At 38.0% G+C, this 19,680-nt stretch overlaps 4 protein-coding genes across 6 annotated transcripts in view; 2 read left to right on the top strand and 2 right to left on the bottom strand.

The window, feature by feature from the left end:
• Positions 1–2,771, top strand: part of LOC107591387 (dehydrogenase/reductase SDR family member 1-like) — a 5,626-nt gene extending 2,855 nt beyond the window's left edge. The window contains exons 4-9 of the mRNA XM_016280549.1: positions 775–854; positions 1,397–1,529; positions 1,712–1,855; positions 1,957–2,026; positions 2,146–2,226; positions 2,360–2,771. Of these exons, the coding sequence (XP_016136035.1) occupies positions 775–854; positions 1,397–1,529; positions 1,712–1,855; positions 1,957–2,026; positions 2,146–2,226; positions 2,360–2,496 (645 nt within the window). The 3' untranslated portion in view covers positions 2,497–2,771. The remainder of the gene's footprint in view (positions 1–774; positions 855–1,396; positions 1,530–1,711; positions 1,856–1,956; positions 2,027–2,145; positions 2,227–2,359) is intronic.
• Positions 2,772–3,407: 636 nt separating this feature from the next.
• Positions 3,408–7,799, top strand: LOC107591388 (homeobox and leucine zipper protein Homez-like). The gene is made up of 2 exons (XM_016280550.1): positions 3,408–3,681; positions 5,681–7,799. Exon 2 carries the CDS (start codon positions 5,698–5,700, stop codon positions 7,669–7,671), a length of 1,974 nt encoding a protein of 657 aa, XP_016136036.1. The 5' UTR covers positions 3,408–3,681; positions 5,681–5,697; the 3' UTR covers positions 7,672–7,799.
• Positions 7,800–13,801: 6,002 nt separating this feature from the next.
• On the bottom strand, positions 13,802–16,174 carry zp3f.1 (zona pellucida glycoprotein 3f, tandem duplicate 1). Of its 3 annotated transcripts, XM_016280602.1 has the most exons (10): positions 16,046–16,173; positions 15,740–15,918; positions 15,250–15,347; positions 15,052–15,143; positions 14,797–14,977; positions 14,565–14,670; positions 14,356–14,444; positions 14,203–14,312; positions 14,016–14,100; positions 13,833–13,915 (listed from the first exon to the last, which is right to left on the bottom strand). In XM_016280602.1, exons 1-9 carry the CDS (start codon positions 16,125–16,127, stop codon positions 14,054–14,056), a joined length of 984 nt encoding a protein of 327 aa, XP_016136088.1. In that variant the 5' UTR covers positions 16,128–16,173; the 3' UTR covers positions 13,833–13,915; positions 14,016–14,053. The 3 variants fall into 3 exon arrangements, with proteins under 3 accessions (XP_016136086.1, XP_016136087.1, XP_016136088.1); XM_016280600.1 differs by lacking the exon at positions 14,016–14,100 and having other exon boundaries at positions 13,802–13,915; positions 16,046–16,174; XM_016280601.1 differs by lacking the exon at positions 14,016–14,100 and having other exon boundaries at positions 13,802–13,915; positions 14,203–14,294; positions 16,046–16,172.
• Positions 16,175–17,149: 975 nt separating this feature from the next.
• Positions 17,150–19,636, bottom strand: LOC107591389 (zona pellucida sperm-binding protein 3-like). Its single transcript, XM_016280551.1, has 11 exons — positions 19,249–19,636; positions 18,824–19,008; positions 18,633–18,736; positions 18,448–18,539; positions 18,197–18,377; positions 17,976–18,081; positions 17,810–17,898; positions 17,629–17,720; positions 17,442–17,534; positions 17,318–17,356; positions 17,150–17,241 (listed from the first exon to the last, which is right to left on the bottom strand). The coding sequence occupies exons 1-9, from the start codon at positions 19,322–19,324 to the stop codon at positions 17,470–17,472; spliced, it is 990 nt and encodes a 329-aa protein (XP_016136037.1). The 5' UTR covers positions 19,325–19,636; the 3' UTR covers positions 17,150–17,241; positions 17,318–17,356; positions 17,442–17,469.
• Positions 19,637–19,680: the final 44 nt, after the last annotated feature.

The raw sequence follows: 19,680 nt of genomic DNA on the forward strand, positions 1-19,680 counted from the left end.
AAATATATATATATATATATATATATATATATATATATATATATATATATATATATATAAAACCATAGTAGCATACCCCATTTGGGACGGGGACTCATATTTGGCCTGTTTTTTTTTCTTTCAGTGAGTCAGTGAGCTGTTGACTTGAGAACCACTTTGGCCGATTTTAACCAAACCGTTTATACTGATTATGTGAACCAGTTCAATTATCTAATTCTAAAGCTCGGACATTGTTATTACTGGCATCAATTTATGTTTGCGTGTGTTTGTCAGATGGCACTATCAGGATGGATCTGTGTGGTGACTGGTGCTTCCAGAGGAATTGGAAGAGGTATTGCCCTACAGTTATCTGAGGCTGGCGCTACAGTGTACATCACTGGTCGACAGGAGAAAACTCTGAAGCAGACAGCAGCTGAGGTGTGGAAACTATCTCCTGATTGTATCAATAATAGCCCTCAGCTTAGAGAAGGTGATATTGATTTCATGCTTCTTTTATTTTCATGATAACAGGTGACAGAGAGAGGTGGCCGGTGTCTTCCAGTGATCTGTGACTCATCTAAAGAGGACGAAATCAAGGAGCTGTTTGAACGTGTTCAACGTGAGCAAAATGGCAGACTTGACTTATTGGTCAATAATGCCTATGCGGGGTGTACAGGTCAGTCACAGCTAACTATGGAACAAATATGCAGTTTTTCTGAATTTGAATTATTTTTGCTTTTGAAAGTTTCATGAAATAACTGTTTTACTATTGTTGTGTTTATATCTGTGTGTTAGGCTATTTTTGACAACATGAACAAGAAGTTCTGGGAGGTGGATCCAGATGTTTGGGACACAATCAACAACACTGGACTCAGGTACAGTACAGTACAAATCTGGAGATGACTCCAAGTGACAAATATTATGCAGAGATATACACATAAATCATTTTGAATGAATTTTAAGACTTCTTGTCACATCTAAGAGACAGGCCATTTGGGGGTTGTTTTTAAAGACATCTCTTATGCTCACCAAGGCTGCATTTATTTGAGAAAATAGAACAGTAATGTGAAATATTATTACAATTTTAAATAACATTTTTGTTTTAATATATTTTAAAATGTATATATATGAATAAAAGTATTCATTTTTCTTATCTTTTTTATTGTTTAAATATTTCAATATCTTAAATCAAACTTTTGAATGGTAGTGCATGACAACTTGAGTACCTAACCACATGAAACTTACTTATTTGACCCTGTAAAAAAACTAATTTATTTAAATAGAGGTTATATGACAATGCAATTATTAAAATTGAAAAAGCTGTGATTAAAGCATGGAAAATTGAAAATATTCATAGCAATTAATTTTCTTTGGACTTTCGGAGCCATTTCAGAGATCATGGTCACTGTTTTCACAGAGGTCACTATTTCTGCTCAGTGTATGCCGCACGGATGATGGTGGCGCAAGGCAAAGGCTTGATTGTGTTCATATCATCCATGGGTGGTCTGCGCTATCTCTTTAATGTATCCTATGGGGTCGGCAAAGCTGCAGTGAGTCCGTGCACACAGCATTACAGATTCTGTATCTGAAGTCATTTTCCGTGTAACATATTTGAAATATGGTTCATTTCAGTTGCACAGAATGCCACTTCCATTTTTTATTTGTTCGTAGACTATTCCTTTATTCATCTTCATTGTTCATTTATGCTTTAAACTTTCTTTTGGTTATTCAGTGTGACAGAATGGCAGCGGACATGGCAGTAGAGCTGAAGAAGAAAGGTGTGGTTTCTGTAAGCCTCTGGCCAGGGGCCGTTCAGACTGAGTTAATTAATCAGTATATATCTTGCGATGAGGCTCCTCCAGGATTTGATCCAAAAGTAAGCCTTTTTATTTTTCGAAGCCCTTAATCATAATTGCTTAAGTTCATGGAAAAAAATAAAACTTGTCTTCCTAAATATTTACAATCTCTCTTTCTCAGTTCAAGGAAATATTTAATAAGGGTGAGACGACAGAGTTTAGTGGAAGATGCATAGTTGAGCTGGCCAAAGGTTGGATTTTTTTAAAGACTAAAGTTAACATGTTATGAATTACATTGAAAGTAATTGGTGAGAAATGAATTGTCTCGAGGCTTTAGATGACATATTTTCTGCTTCCTGGTGACAAACAGATAAAAGTCTAATGTCAATGACCGGGCAAGTGTTGATGACCTGTGACCTCGCTCGCCGCTATGGACTCAAGGATGTTGATGGTACAGTGACAAATGTTTATGCAGAAGAAATAGTTTTCCAGTTACGATAAATGTAATTAGATGATTAGATTGAGATGTTACGAAATTAAATCCTACACAGGTTTTTTTTTTTATGTGCTCCTTGTTATTTCAGGTCGCAGTGTCATGGACTACACCTCTTTGAAGTTTGTCGTTTCCCAGGTACCCTATGTGTCCTGGCTGTCCGTATTCACTCCTTCATTCATCAGAGTGCCTCGTTCCATGCTGAGCCTTGGCAGTGGAAAAATCTAATATGTCTCAGTGAAGAGACATTGTCTATTTTTTTTTATCTTGTTATATAAAAAAAAAGGATGTCCATTTTTACAAATGAGTAAAGCACTGATTAAAATTACAGTAGCTGAGTCTGGAAGACAATTAATGCACAATTCATGAGCAGAATTAGTATTGTCACAACTGTTTTCTAAAATGAAAAAATTTATAAAAATACTGGTATATTAACATACGGTTTTTAACTTGAAAGGGATTAATTAACCCTGTTATAGATGATTGTATACTTACCAAACGAGTTATTGCAATAAATACTGACATTTTACTACAGTCTTTTGTGTTGTATTATTGATAGATTGATATCTCTTTCTTGAACCCTTCATTCCGATTGGTCAAACACCTGTGCAACATTACATAATTGTCCACTTTTCTGGGAAAATAGTGGTTCTCATGTCTCTGCAAGTACACTAATTATTTTAACTCAAATCAATATTTTTTAATGTGCATTGTTAAATAGCCATGTAATAAGTTGGGTAATGACTAGTCAGTCTCTCATTAGCACAAAACAAACACAGCTTGATTAGTTTTCCTGGACATTCTTTCTGCTCACATTAGAATGATTAATCTCAAATGAATAATTCACGTATATTCATTGATTTGGTGGATAGCCATGTATTATGCGGGATAATATACAGTCAAAATAAACCCTGACAGTGTGATCAGGACCCTTATGCAAAGTGAGTGGCTCTTGTGTCAACCTTAAGGAGTTATTGTTTTTTTTTTGTTTACTAATTTGTAGATTAAATTAATTGCTTCTTCCTAAACTCAAACATTCATAAAGTTACCTCTGACATGTCTGATCGAAGTATAATGATATGCATCCTTACCTGCAGACTCCTAAAACTTATCATGTGGCACAATTCACATGGTAATTACATCCCAGATGGGAAGTGCATTCACGGGGCCAAGTTTCAGCTGTGCTCCTCCTCCCATTACTCTCCTTCCCGGATTGGACCTGCATGGCCACGGACCCGTCATTGCATGAGAAAGAGGGGGCTGGTCCGAGAGTTTCCTGATCCTCTCTGTGTAGCCTCGGTCTGACCGGACAGGCGAAAAACACTTAGGGATTTCCAGAACAAAAACGACAACGGACAATACAAACCAGCTGGAGTGGCATATCTACATACAGCCTTGACAGAATTTCAAGCGGTGAGTTGTTGTTTCACGCGAACCACTTTACAGCTTACGTTTGTAAAGTTTTTTAAGCAGAGCCGAGACGGAATTAAGGCTCTCGAAGCTTGTTGTTGCGTCCTAAAAGCCACGCGAGGAGTCAAGTCGATTTTGTCTTACGTCGCGTCGTGTTCACATAATTGGAAGCGTTTGTTTTGAACAAGGTTCAAACGGGAATGTATGGTTAAATGGGACAACGGGAGTTTATGTGCGTTACTGAAGCGTGAGCGGATCCTGCGCCACAAAAGGGCTGATGTACAAGAGCTGTTATGGCATAAACCCTTGTATATTGTTGAAGCGTTCGGTTTATGTTGGCCCTTACACCTGTTTACTGTTTAGTGGATGAACACATACTGTAGTGATCTCATCTCGCATCCTACGACTTGCGTCAAAAGTTCCCCACATAAGCTGATTATAATAGAAGCCATGGACAAACATCGGCCACTGACGCAATTTACAAGTCTAACCAAGTTTATTTAGTCTAAACTGCATTGTATTTCTGTTTCACAGACTGTATAGGAATTAATTACGTTATTGTTCAGTAAATTATATTAAAATAAATAATTAACAAATTATTTATTTATATATATATATATATATATATATATATATATATTATTGACTGAGAAATTATTTATAATGATTGTGTACTTTTTCACAAGTTGATTATATTTGTAAATTTGACAATGTACAAATAGTAACCCTGCTAAACAAACGCTACTCTGACTTCATGCTTAGTCGAGTCATTCCAAGTCATCATCTGATAAATGAGGTCACAACAGGCGGTCGGGAATTTATCCTGTCAAGTTCACCTCCAGCTTGTTTTGTAGATGACTTGCCTGCTCATTGCCTAATATTGGCAAAGCTTTTCCAATCAGGATTGCCTAACACTGCTCATGTAGACTTGGTAAAGTTTGTTACTGTGGTTCACAGTTCAGCTTTGTTTTGGGCTCATTAAAGTCATAGGATGCCGCATAAAACTAAAACTGAAAAGGTACTATGTTGCTGATTTACAAATTGTTGACCATAAGTAAGGTGTCCTAGTCAGGACAAACAGAAAAATAAACTCATGTCATGATTAGATTTCAAAGTAAAAATCTAAGCCTTTTAATTCTGAGCACAGACCAAGTTTGAGATGACCAACATGTGCTCTGTAGACTGTGCTGTGTTGGGTAGGCAAAACTGGCAAACAAACCAGGTTGACAAATTGCAACTTTTGTTACCTTTATTTAACCGAGACAGACTCTCTTACTATCTCTTGGCCATCTGTTGGAAGGTTAAACGAACTTCTAAATGGTTCTCCGGGGGTTAGGCAAATGGGGGAAGCGGACCATTATGTGCACTGGAACAGGGCAAGGGAGCTGTGAAGGGCAGGGCCCCCATCTCTCTTTTGCCCAAGTCCGCCATAGTGGGGGTTGGTGTAGAGTATACGACAGGCTTTAATAAAAGGTTAATGTGTGGAAGAGAACGGCAGGGGGAAGGGGGTGACATCTGTCCTTCTTTCAACTTTAGAGAGGAAAGTCAATGGATGGACTGTAGAGTTGACCGTAAAGTCCCAGTTTAATGACTTTCAGGGAGTTTGATGAACGGCTTTTCTCGAAAATCTCACAAGCAAGTCACTTTGCATCTCTGGATGGGCATCGATAATGTCAGATTTTCTGAAGTTATGTTTGCTGCATCTTGCAAATGATCTGAATGAATTCTACTGAAGATTTGACCAACCAAAGAATGACCGGAACCCCACCCATTAACCCCCTCCCCAAAGCACCATCCTAGCACCCATCAGCCAGCAACAGCCCACCACCCCTCAGCATTCCAACCTTTTCACCCCTCACAAATCCGGCTTACAAACAACAGACAGGATTTTAACTTTTGCCAAAAATTACCTGTTCAAAAGGCAAAAAATGCATTATGGGTATTGCCATATACTATGCTGTATTAATTTTCAGCTGACTCTGTTTCTTTGTTATTCTTACAGTCTGCGGCAATAGAGGTATGACATCTCTGATGGCGACGCACAGTGACCATGACTTGAAAGCTATCTCTCCGAGAGGGGTGGCAGCAAAAAGACAAGATGGAAGCCTCACCAGTCCACGGCAGCAAAAATCACCATACCACCACAATTCTGATGGAAAGGAACATGCGAGCCCCTCTAATCGTAGACCAAGAGAGAACAGTGCTGCAGTAAGCTTTAGCACTAATAATAACTCTGTAGTATGTCTTCCTTTGGTATCTGAAGGACTAAAGCTAGTGTGGACCCAGTCTGATCAAACACGTGAGCTGGATGGTATCCCTGAACTTGTTCAGGCCTTCAACATCTTCCCCTATCCAACATCTCAAGAGGTCAGCACCCTTGCCCGTGTCTGCGCTCTTCCCCTAGATAAAGTCAAAGTGTGGTTCATGGTGCAACGCATCAAGTATGGAATTAGCTGGGCCTCGGAGGACATTGAAGAGACGTGGCTCAAGCTGGCTAGACCAGTGCGAACAAGTGAAACTGAACACAAAGAGAGCAGTACAAAGAGGAAAATTGAGGATTTAAAAGAAACAGAAAATCATGTTGAAGATCTAGTGCAAAGTCCACAAGTGCCTCGTAAAAGACATAAAATTGAAAGCACAGAACCAGCAAAGCTCTTTCCTGCTCTCTCACATTTCCGTTCATCTCTCCCACCTCCTCAGGATTCGTACAACTACCGACAGCCAGTAGAAATCCCAGAAACACCTCAAGCAGCCACTCCACCTACTTCTACAGAGTCTCCTGTTGGATCTGAGCAGCCACGGCAGGGGCGGTACAAAAAGTCCAAAGCCCAGTTAGCTGCTTTGCGTAAGAGTTTTCTACAGGAGAATTGGCCTGATGAGACAGAGCTTCAGCGCCTACAAGAGGAGACAGTCCTAACTCGTAATGAGATTCGAAAATGGTTTAGTGACAGTCGTTACCAGCTGCGAAATGGTAGAGGGTTGTCGACATCCTTCTCCGCTACTCAAGGAGAAAAAAATGAACCCAACTGCAGTCTATCATCTCAGTCTCAGGAGGTTCAGCCTCTTCCTCTCACTACTAAAAAGCAAACAACAGAGCATGCTGATGATGAAGGCAAGGAAAAGGTTTGTGTGAAAGGATCACGAAAAAATCGGCCAAAGAATTCTCAGTTTTTCCAGCTTTTCCTGTCTAACACGCTTGAGGCATTTGAAGAAGGAGCATTAGTTGTGGACGAGGAGAAATGTTCAGAGGAAAGTGAGATTCACATTAATGAAGCTGGAAGCGATCACGAAAGTGAGGGACGTTCTTTGACACCTCCAGAGCCAGTTGCACCCACTTCCTCCTCTTCTTCTCCATCAATCACCCCATCTAAAAAACACTCAGGCAGGTCATTGAAATATACACGCTCTGCCAAAGCAAATGCTTTGAACAACTCCCTAAACTCCTCGGATAACACTTCACTTTCTTCAGTATTAACAGTGGCTGGACGACCAAGGAAAACAAAGGAGCAACTGGCTGTCCTAAAGGAATACTTCCAGCGCTGCCCATGGCCAAAGAGTGATGTATACACACAGATAGTGGAACTAACATCTTTGCCTCGTGCTGACATTATCCAGTGGTTTGGGGACACGCGGTATGCTGTAAAAAATGGCAATGTACGTTGGGTGCATGCTGACGTACGTGACCAAGTGCTTGCTGAGATAGCATTGTTACAAAGTGGAGGGGCTGCTGCCGATGCCGCTGGAACCCTAGGAAGTGAAGGCAACAGGAAACGTAAGTCACAAGGGAACAGCACACCAAAAATGCAGAAGTCTGCAAAAGATTCTGTAGACCTCAGTCCATTGGAGCAGTATTATCGACAGACCGGACCACTCCAAGAGAAAGACCTTGACAATCTCTGCCGGAAGACAAAAATGAGTTATCAACAGGTCCGAGACTGGTTTGCATCTAAAGACAGTACAACACTGGACACAGAGATCACTGTTATTGATTGATTAATATAAGAATGAAAACTGTTTGTGCTCATGTCTGTTAATCTGCTGTGAAACCCCTTTGAAGGCACAGTATAAAATCACTTCATGCAGTGCCCTCTATGTAAAAAAACAATAGCAATGTGACTTTTTTTTTTATACACTCACTACATGATTTGTTAAACGACAGGCAGTATTGAAATGTAAAATGTATTTTTTGGTCTTTAACAAATACTAAGTAATGTTCCTGTGGTGCTCTGGGAGTCATCTGTCCACTGGCTGTTCCTCCAGTTTCCTATGTTTGTGTTGTTGGTATTTTTGTTAGTAATCCTTTAGAGCCTTAATTGCTGCTTCTTACAGCTGATATGATATTCAAACTGTTTAGATTTCCCGTAACCTTGGCTTGGTTATCTATTAGGTACTGTAGTTTAGTTTTTTTGGACCAGTAACTTTAGCAATGCGAGGGTATGTTTTTGTAAATTTTTAGTTTAACTCATTTAAGAAGATATATATTATATATTCCCCTCCAATTATCTTTAACATTCCGCACTTAGAGGTTTATGGATCCATCAATGCTACTTCATTGTGTATAAACATTTCATTTGAATACATCCCTACTCCACTGCAGTGAAAAGACAACAAAAGCCATGGTTTTTGTAAAATCTTGTGCCTTATTGTCTGTAAATTTGTGTTTCAGGGAGGCGAAACATTGCATTGAAATAAAACATGACTGATTATGTTTAACTCATGGTTGCATTCGGTTCAGTTAACCTCTTGACATCAATCATGTCAAAGATGTCTCATCAAAAGATGTCTCATGGTGTATTTACAAAAAAATGGTAAATACCATTGGTACCATATTTGCATTAGGAAAATATGGCATGAATTGTAAATCCTTCACATCATTTAAAGTAGACCTATATTTAGCATTAACATAAGGTTTAAATTAATCAGTATTTCACTTAACAAAGATGCACAAGTGTTGGTTATATGTGCTGACAGTTCATGGCTGCATTTCCCAAAAGCATAGTAAGCCCAAGTAAATCGTAGAACCATTATCACCAATGGTAGCTAGTACGATCTACTTGGCTCAAGATGCTTTTGAGGAACACAGCCCAGATCTTTTGGTATGCTTAACAAAAAATGACGTCTGTTTTGTGATCAAATTCCACCTATAAAAAGGGAACATTAACATTAACTGCTGTTAATTAAAAGTATACGATAAATTGATGCTGAAGAGTTCAAGACATTCCTCTTTCCCATTCCTTGCGTAATGTAGCTGTTTCACGTTTTCTGTTATAATAAACTGGAAAAAAATGCAATTTGTTTGACTGATTTATTTCTAACAATTTTTTGTTGTAACTGAGCCCAGCTTACAAAAATGTTGATCTGTTGAAATATTTTTGATTAACACATTTAATGGTTTTCTCTTTTAATTGCAAATTCAATTACATTGCCATTGGAAAATGAAAGCGGGTTACATTTTGTATGTGTAATTTCAGTTCTAACAATAATCCCATTCAAAAAATTAGCAAAATACTTGTGATACCGAGACCAACGTAAATGAAAAACATTTATAGCCCATACAGCCTTTATTTGTGCCATCTTTAATCAGTAAACTAAAAATTGCATTTTTCAAATAAATTAATGTCAATATAATTGTATCTACTGATAAGAAGGATGGATGAAGTAGATCACTCCTTTTAGGTGATGTGGATGCATTAGTGATGAAGTGGCTTTCTAATGACATGAATTAGCTACAAACGATTATTGGTTATGGCCTTGGGGACTGGAGTGTAGGCCTAGCCAGAAGCTGGAACTTAAGGGAAGATGGACAGTGCAAATGCTTAGTGTGAAATATTTCAATTTAGGGCATTAAAAATGTTTAGTCTTGGTAAATGCATAAAACGATACCTTGTGGGAATGTTAACTGAGCTGGGTGTCCCTTTAAGATAAAAAGAGAACATAAGCATACCAGTCTAACCAGTAGAGTGTCTACCTTGACATTATCGTTACTTTATGAACTCAAATAATGATATCTGAGAGATATGATTAACAATGTCAGTATTACATCACTTACGGAAACCATGTTCATGTTATGAACTCCCGCTTGACATAGAGATGGATGACCCTGGGGGTGTCTAGAACAGATTAGATGTAAAACAGTCACATGACAATTTCTTATTTCCATATGACTTGATAACTGACTATTTTACAGTTTTTCTCGATAGCTAACATTCAATTCATGAAACAATTCACAATTTTCTCACAACTATAAACACAATCTCAAAACTATACACCAACTTGTGCAAACTTCAAACTTCCAGGTCAAAATCAAACAGTTTAGTCAAAAACGTTCTCTTTTGACAGATTCAAACTTTGGCCTCAGATGATACACAAACCTGTCAAATACACTGACTATTTTTCTGCCTAGAGAACACTAGTGAGATCAATTCAAAACACTGTTACAAAAACCTCCTTTTGGGAAATAGGAATCCTTTTGCTAGTCAATGTCCGTTACAGTATATGACATAAATAGAGGGATGCAGATACAGTAAAATTCAGAATTAAACAGTAAGAAAGGTTTACTTTCATTACACTACCATAAAGACATCTTACAGTAGATGAAAAGCATTAGAAGAGAAAAGTTCAAAAACCATACAACAGAATATACAGTAAACGCATTGGAATATACTGTCAGTTACTGTAAATAAATCCATTAATTCATTCAGCATTCTTTGCCAAATTGCATTACAGTATTGGTAGTATCCTTATTTGTTATAGCAGTTTCTTAGTCTTCTGACAAGACTTCTCTGCCTCCCCTAGACAGTCGTCTCAGTTCTGCAAAAATAGAGTACATGTAAGGACTACTTGGCTACAAATAAATCCAACAGTAATGAGTTTGAGGGTGTACTGTACAACATGTGCTACAGTATTTACTGTACATAGAATAATGAAAGTTCTCTCATCTGAAGTACTGCTGCTATATACTGTAATTATATTGTATGTGTATTATGTAAGTAGTATTGAAACCTTTTAGATGAGCCTGTATGCCAACTTCCCTTATGGTCGGTCCATGCAGAAGAACATGGTCAACTATAGTGCTTTGTATTTCATCAGGAACAAATTAAATTTGACCTCATCCCCTTCGTTTTTTATTTTCCCCTCCAATTCCTCTTTGTCTCCCACTACCAGGATTCATTTTCCAAAACACATAATCAGCTGTGCTCTTGTTCATATCATCCTGAGATTGTGACCTGTGTGTCATCAGTTTTGCTACTTAATGTTCACACATGGATAAACGTGCGCTGGTTGAGTTCATTTTTTGATGCTTGAGTTAATTATATTGTGTGTTTGTGTTTTCTGAATGAGAACATGGTTAAACCTGTGCAAAATTATGGCGTTTTTGTGTAGAGTTTTGCAGAAAACACTGAGCAAATTGGAACGTGTGTGCAAACAAGTGAAATGTGTTAAAAGTTTTGAGAAACGTGTCTTTGTTTCGAGAACTGTATGAATGGTTTGGAAAACTGGGCCAAATGAACCAGTTATAGTGTGTTAGCAATCGAGAAAAACTGTAAACTGAACACACCTTATACTAGAATATAGTAGAGAAGCTAACTCACTGTCATGCCGAGTCTGGAATGTCTAAACCTCTCCAAAGTGCCACCCGAACTTGCACAACAACCAGAATTGAATAGTATTATTTGGGGGAAAGCAAATCTACTATATAAAAATAATTGACATGATAGAATGCAAGCTCTAGAGCGAGGTGTGACTTTGGAAATGCAATGGGAAATACAATGTGATGAGAACAATATATACAGTGTTTCAGTCTAGGAGCTGAAGTTTCTGTCTCAAGCTACGAAACTTGCTACTTGGTGATGTGACAGCTACAGGAAGAATCATCCTTGGAGTTCCTCTGTATATGGAAAGAATATATTTTAAATGTATTACATTACATTATGATCCACATCTATGCACAAAGACAATTATCTGTATTTACCCATTAATTGAAAACCTCCCAGGAGATGTCTGTGTGGAGAAAAGAAAAATTATAACATCCAAAGAGAACGGAAGTTAGAAGGGAAGCATGAGACATGCAATAAGAAACTCTCACCCTCCTCTGAGAAAGCGGCTTCTTTAGTTCTTTATTCTCTTGTTTCAGTGCAGACACTTGCCTTAAATAAAACACAAATAACTAAATAGTCCCATTTTTAAAGTGCCACTGAATATATATTAGATATATGCCACGAATGACAACCTGTAGCACTGATCACACTTTTCACATTTCGTTCCAGTTCCACACACCTGTTTCTTAAGAATGCAATGACTCGCTCCTTCTGCCTTTTCTGAAAAATAGCGATCTGAAACAAATGCATTTCCTTAAGTTATAAATAGCAGAATTGTGTTAGCTTAGGGCTTGATGTCACTTTGACATGTTTTCATGTACCAGAGTTCACGGCAAATGTTTGTTTTGGCCTTACAAATGCAGTCAATTCTAAATTAATAGGGACAAATAAAATGTATTTGATAAGCAGTAAATGACCTGTGCAATATGTTCCAGTCGAGTCTGAACAAGTTTCATTAGATCTTTGAAAAACATCTTTTCCTGTGGCTTCATCTTCAAAAATGAAAGGAATGTATAGTAAAAACATTTAAATGTTGTTTGTAACCAAAGTTAAACATTTTTCTAATTAATATTAATGCACGTAACTATAGTGACAAATAATAATATATAAATAGTAGTAATGCTCTCAGGATTTTAACTCATTCTGCTTCTATCTCCTTTTTAGGCAAATAATTCAGAAAAAGACTGCACATTACTGCTACTTCCTGCAATTTTTAATTACAGAAATTATTCAGGAAGTTGACAAAAAAAGATTCTTAGCATGTAGGCCTACTTATATCGTACTGATAACTAGTTGTCAACCGTTGTTCATACAGCACACATCAACTGAACTAGTTCTCAATTCAATTTTGACTAAACTTTCATGACCTTCTCTCATAGGTTAACGGTGTATAAACAATCATATTTAGCACTCCAAGCCAGTTTTGACCACCAGGCCCTCCAGTGTGTGCAAAGGGACCCTCAGGGTAGAGCTGTAAAGTTGGGGGTGGGTAGGAGCATAGTTTTCAAGGTGGGCCAGACCCACCCAGGCCACCCTGTGGAGCAAGTCCTTCTAAAAAACAATATTCTGTGTGAATGTTGCGGAGACCATCTGGTCTCTCAATGTGGGTTGGACTTACCTGATCAGATATGTGAAGGTAGTTACAGTTGGCATGACAAACTCGGCACTGACCTTTAGGAGGATATTACATTTACTTAGTGAATCACACTAGCCTCGAAAATGGAATAAAAAACAACAACAAAATAAAATCACTCAAAATAAGCGTACTGCGTAACTGTTACTCACTTATATTTTGTGAGAACTGCGTAAATACATGGCCACAGCTGGACAAACTTTTTCCCGTCTCACATAACAGTTGTTACAGTGAAACCAGTTCATTTCACTACTATAAAAGAGGTCACCTACAAAAACTAATTAGCATTAAAGATACCATTAACATTGGAGATGTAGCCTACACACGTTAAGTTGGAAAAACACGTTTCATGCTGACGTTAACCATGCTGGAACTTGGAACGCTAGCAAATTGTGGACTGCGGTAAAATAAGTTGTTTATACCATGACAAATGTAGTATTACGAATGGCGTTTACCTGAATAATTTACCTGCAATTGTAACGTAATAAAAGTCTCTCAACTTGGCCTCGAATGAGCGCAGGTGTCCCTGAACTAGCCAGTCGATGGCGCCATAAACTGTTGGAGCATTCCTGAAGGAAGCATCTTGGCGCCATCTCTTGGGCAGTTTAGTAAAATTATAAAGTGGTTTTAAAACTGTCTTTGCGGTTAGTCAGTGTAGAGGCACAAAACCACTTGCCAAATTCACACTCCTTGTGCTTTTGTCCATCACAACTGCGAGAGAAGCACCAATTGTGCTAATTTGTTTACAGAAGTAGGAATGCATCAATCTCAGAATTGTAGATTGTTTTTTTTTTTTGGTGCAGGCATTTTCACTCTAAATACAAAATGGTTTGAGGGCACTTCAGGAAAAATGAATAAAAACGAAATGACTGCAGAAGCACAACTCAATATTTAGTATAGGTAATAATGAACATCCACATTTATTTAGATTAAGAAAATCACAACTGTTGAATAGGATCAGCTCCACCTGGACATCCAAAACGCCTCCAGTAGCTTGGAGCCCCATCTTTGGAAATAATTCAACATTGAATAGTGGTCACATTAGTGGAAAAAAGGGGGAAAGCACAATATAAAATCTAAGCAATAAAGCAACAAAATAATCAAACCTTGTAAAATCCATTAAGGCATGACCCAGTCCTCAGTTTTAAATAATAACCAGAGGCCCAATAACAGAATTTACAGCTGTGGAATCTGTAGATCATGCAATCAGTCAGTTCATGTCCAGTAGTAACACTCAATGTCACTCTTCACATGGACTCATGAAATAGCATGTGTGAGATAGGGAACACTGACCTGCTGTTATTCCTCTTTTCTTTCTTCCTTGGCAGTTAGTGTCACAGCAGCTGCAGAGAGAGCTCTGGGATGGATCATCAACCAGCACCCATCTGTAAAAGAGAAAGAGCCTATTCATAAGTTCTACCAGAGGCTTTCGATTTTAAATCATACCGTGAGCTGGTCCTGTCATATTGACAAGCTTTATTGCCACTATCCAGGTCCCTTGGTTCCCATGCCACAAGCCTGCAGTGCAGGTAGACCTGAGGATGTTGATGCAAAATAAAATGAATAAAAAAAATAAATAAATAAATAAAAAAAAAGTCAAACACTTGAACAAACAAATGAATAAATAGATAAGTAAATAAACCAAGTGAACTTGCATCTTCTCCAGTGGCAAACTTGAAGGCTTGAAGACTCAGCCTGATCTCTGACAACTGATTTCTTGGCAGAAACCTGGAGTTTGTATTTTTGCTGTCTACAAGACACCTTAAAGCCAAAAAAACAAAAAAAACAAAATTGCTATCAGTTTTAAAGGGTATTAAGACCAAGAATGCTGCTACTCAAATGAAAACATTTTTGGCTTCAGAAAGGGCACATCTTGTCTACACATACCCCTTGTTGGTAATGAGTGGGTAAACACGAGAATCTGAAGCCAATTCTGGTGTTGTGGAAGCCAAACATTCATCCAGCAGCAGTATTAATGGCTGATGGTTCTGCTGGGCGACTGAGGCAGCAATTGGGATCATTGAGCCTAGTGAGAAGGTTGTGGTAGTGGCCACACCACTGTAGTCATCTACAAAGAGAAAGATGTAAGACCATTATATATTCAAGTCATCAAGAACATCTCATTACAAAGTGCATACATACCCTTCATGAGAGCCATACGAAATGCCAGATCTCCCTGGCCATGTGTATGAAACAGCAGAGGATCATACAAAGGAGGAGCCCAGTCTTCTTCCCTGAAAGAAAGGCAGCAGTTTTGATCTGCATTAATCAAAAGGTATTCAAGCAGCAATATGCCATTAAAAGAGGGTCTTCAGATTCATTTTAATAAACAGAGGTCACCTTTCATATGCACAGGCTACAGGGTAATAAATTGGTGTTGCTTTTGACAATGTGGGAGAAGTGATCTCAGTCTCAAATATAATCTCATTCGTTGTCACCTATGAAGGGAAAAAGATAGAGAATAGATTACTTTAACACTTTTCTATACTCCATTTCCATTTGAATGCATTAAACTATAAACACGGCATTTTGTAATACAGCACTGCTGAATCCAACATGAACAAGCAGTGCTATCACAGCGGATAAACAGATCTCCATCATTTCTAGCCATGTATTATTACATATACAAATAACTCCAACAACGCAAAGTTAAGAGTTGAATATGGCCCAAATAATTCCCTTTTAAGAACTGTTAAGTACCCTTTGCGCCTCATAGGAAAGAGTCATTAATAGCTCAGTGGCTCATACTACCAAACATGAATAAATCCAATGACAACTCCGTTCCCATTTACTAACAAGGAATTACAGTGAAATTCTTCACCGAACTCACCTGCCTCCTAATATTACAGGTCAAAAATTCAGCATAGAACACTGCCTCGGACCCTTGAGGATTTACTGAAAGTTGGGTTGGAGGACAGTCACCTAGGCGGAGGAGGGATGGATCCACTTGAGAGTTTACATCAATCCATCGTACAGAGACAGAGTTTTTGCCGCAGTCCACAGTGACTGCTGAAGTGAAGTGAATTTGGAGACAGACTTAGAATCAGTGTGTAAAAAAAATCAGCAATATAGTGCACAATGCAAATGCTACAGGCTTGGTGTTAAAACACACTCTCTGGCATAAGCCTCACATTACCTGCTTGGACCACTAAGAAAACAGCCAGAGTTAAAACCACAAACAACAAAAATGAAGGCATTCTAACAATATGCTGTACCATACTTCAAGGAAATACTTATGCACTTTGACTGACAGCTAACCTGATTAAAGGATTCACATCTGAAATGCATTTTTCAAATGAGCTTAATGAGCATCAGCTGCAAATGGTCCAACTCTGATCACATAAACCCCCGGTTTCACAGACAAGACTTAAGCCTAGTCCTAGACTAATATGTAAATCTGAACTGTTTCAACTGAAAGAAACTTGCACTGACTGATCTTAAAACATGTCAGTGCCTTTTTGTCTTAAGATGCACACCAGTAATGCATTTTTCTAAGGCATGTTTATAAAAAAAATTACTTAAATGTCCTAATTGAACTATTTGCTAATCCTGGTTTAGGCTAACCCTTGTCTATGAAACCGGGCCAAAATGTGACAAATATTTGTAAAGTATACAAGTATAGTGTTCAAGAAGAGAGTAGTGCAACATTGTTTTATTATGTGGCATAATACACATGTAAACTGGAAGCACTTTTTATTGGATACAGGTTTAGTTTTATACTGGTAGGTTGTGAATCTATTTGAATACCAGGCATAGGATTTTCGCAACATGCTAATTTAATTAGAATCAACCATAATTACATTATGACAGTTCTGGCAACATTTACAAAAATAACTCTTTAACACTATTAACACATCCTAAAGTAATCACTCCCATGCGGTATTACATGTTCAGCATTACATTTTTTTTTACTGTTTTTATGAGCGTAGGGTCAGTGAATACCTGCATTTTCATTTCACACCTGAGCTGAGATTTTTATTTGATATAGATCACATTAACCAGATTTCCAAGTTTCTGAAGGAATTTTAATGTACTCTTAGTTTTCCACAATGCATTCTATAACCTGCTCCCTTAGTTAGGAGTAATCAGTTTAATTATATATCTGAAGGAACTACTGAGCCACTTTGTGCCATTCATAAACAGAACAGAGTTGACACTTCTTATTTTAGAGGAAGCGATCACAGCAAGAAAGCTTCAAATAATAGACTCAAAGGATATTTCATAGACCTTTAATGAATAACATGTATAAAAGATGAAACAGTCAAAAAAAAAATTATCAGATGACTTCTAAGAGCCACTCCTAATCACTCTCCCCGATCAGGAATTCAGCACCTAAAAGAAAAAAAGTTATTCCAACACAATGGTGATTTATTACAAGAATATCATGTACAGCGTACACTCCACTGACCTGTCAGTCATCCATTGCATCACTAGACAGACACTCAGCCTACCAATGAGGAAAAACAAACCACAATATGCATAACATAATACTATCATAAGACAATATTAAACAATTCTAAGAACATAATTACAAAAGAGAAAGGATGGCACGGAGAAACATCACGGTGAAACTTCTGTAAATGTCAAAGGTCCCAACACTGACTTTAGTACTAGTCCTTGAGGTGCTGTAATCCAGACACATTGCATGTTAACATACCCATATTCCAGTCTTTACCATAATTAACATAAGTTTTTTGGCATTATACACGTTTGATTTACCTGAATCTGTGTCCCTCTTTCCACGGCCTTGACATGCTGAATCACAGCACTGACAAAGAGAACTTTGGAATGGGTCGTCTAAAAGCTCCCACCTTTTATGAAAGCAGCATTATATGATATTTTCCAGTAAACCATATCAACTTAGATTAAATAACGAAGTACAAATCATGTTTACACTTACTCTCCTGTGGCTTTATTATAATTGCAGGCCTTCTTTGCTTCATTGAGGTTGTCAGGGTCCCATGCAATTAATTTGCAATGGATGAAAACCTGCGGAAAAAATAACAGGCAGCAACAAATTCAGATGTTCAACAACTTGCAGTTTCCCGCTGAAGGTGCTCCCTCACCTCTTGTCCCAAAGCGAATCTGAAAGCTTGAAGGTGAAGAATAATCGAGGAGGAGTGATACCTTGGCAAAAACTTGGAAAAGCTCTTCTTACCATCCACGAGACACCTATGATGAGTTCACATTATGACTTGACATTAAGTCAATTATAGAAACATGGCCACTAAATTGAATGAAATAATGTGGCGACTAATGAATATTTCAAATAATCATAAATGTACACCCTTTGTTGGTGATGAGTGGGTATGTAAGAGTATCTGGGTAGATTTCGAATGTTGTGGAGGCTACACATTCCTCCAGAAGCAGCAGCAGAGGCTGATGGGCTTGTTGGTTAACACCAGCCCAAATAGGAACAAAAGATCCCAGTGGAAAGACATTGGATTCTGCAGGGCCACTGAAATTATCTGGAGGGATTATGATATGCAAGTTATTGTTATAATAAGACCAAGAGAATCAGTAGATTTTCCTGCTTACAATTGAGAATTGCCATGTGAAAGGCCAGTTCTCCATGACCTTGAATAAAACCAGCAGAAGAGCTCTGGAAAGTAGGAGTCCAACCCTTTGGCCTGATAACATAATTGAAATGATTGTACATCATTATTGGGAATGATTTGGGGTTGAGAGTCCTGGTAAAGACTTGAGTACCTAGTTGTGTTTACCTGTCATACATGCATCTAACCGGATAGCTGAAAGAAGGAGGGTGGGGCTTTGGCAATGGCCTGTAGTTTAGCTTGTTCTCATACACCAAGTATTTCCATGTTGCCTAATTGGAAGGGAGAAGAAAAAAAAGAAAAGAAAAAAAAAATTCACCATAATTTCAGGATTCAGCGTTTAGTGAAATCAAACTTACCATTCGTCTGAAGCCACAATCATCAAGTCCATAGTAAAAGTCTGCAACTGCTCCTTCATTTGACCGATTTGAGAAGTGTGAAGCCAAGCAGCTACCCAGGAAAAGACGAGCAGGATTTCCAGTCATCGATTTGTCCACTTTCCACTTAACATGAACGGAAAGCTCCCCACATGTAATTTGGACATCTATAGAAAAAGGGAGAGAGGGAGTACTCATGTGTGCCTGAAAGTTGAAGAAAATGGAATAACTCCTCAAAAAGCCAATCCAAACCCAACTATCTCTGTTTAGAAGCTGGTTTCAAAGCAGATAATTAGCAATAAACTAACTATCTACTTGCCAACTGAGGTTCCAAAACACAACTACCAGCTAAAGCTGTATTCTTTTAAATGTTGGTTTAACTTTTTGTGTGCCATAATAAACATTACCATTATGATTATCTTCAGACATTTCAAATGGTGTGGCAACTGCAAAAACCAAAAATCCTAGCCATGGATAATTCATGATCAGGTAGTCCAAACCCAGTGAGACACAAACCAAAGGCTCTCTGTAAGCCCTGAATTCTGCTACTAGGTCTAATCAGTAATTTGTAACAGCTGGCACTGGGGAGGAAATAAATTTAAAAAAAGAGCCGAATTTACTAACTAATCGAAACGTGTATATTTGTATTTATTAGTCTATTTTCGGATTATAAGTAGTTCTTTAGCAATCCACAATTTTATATCAAATCGGCATGGGTTTATGGGGATTTTGGATCTAACAAGACGCCGAAAAGCGGAACCATCGCGTTCTACCAAAACACCCGGAATTTATTTCGGTTACACAGAAAGTTTTTTTCCCCTGTAGAAGCGCTTTAGCTA

The sequence above is a fragment of the Sinocyclocheilus grahami genome, unplaced genomic scaffold (genome assembly GCF_001515645.1).
Source record: "Sinocyclocheilus grahami isolate Dianchi unplaced genomic scaffold, SAMN03320097.WGS_v1.1 scaffold141.1, whole genome shotgun sequence".
In the NCBI taxonomy this organism is placed as follows: domain Eukaryota; kingdom Metazoa; phylum Chordata; class Actinopteri; order Cypriniformes; family Cyprinidae; genus Sinocyclocheilus; species Sinocyclocheilus grahami.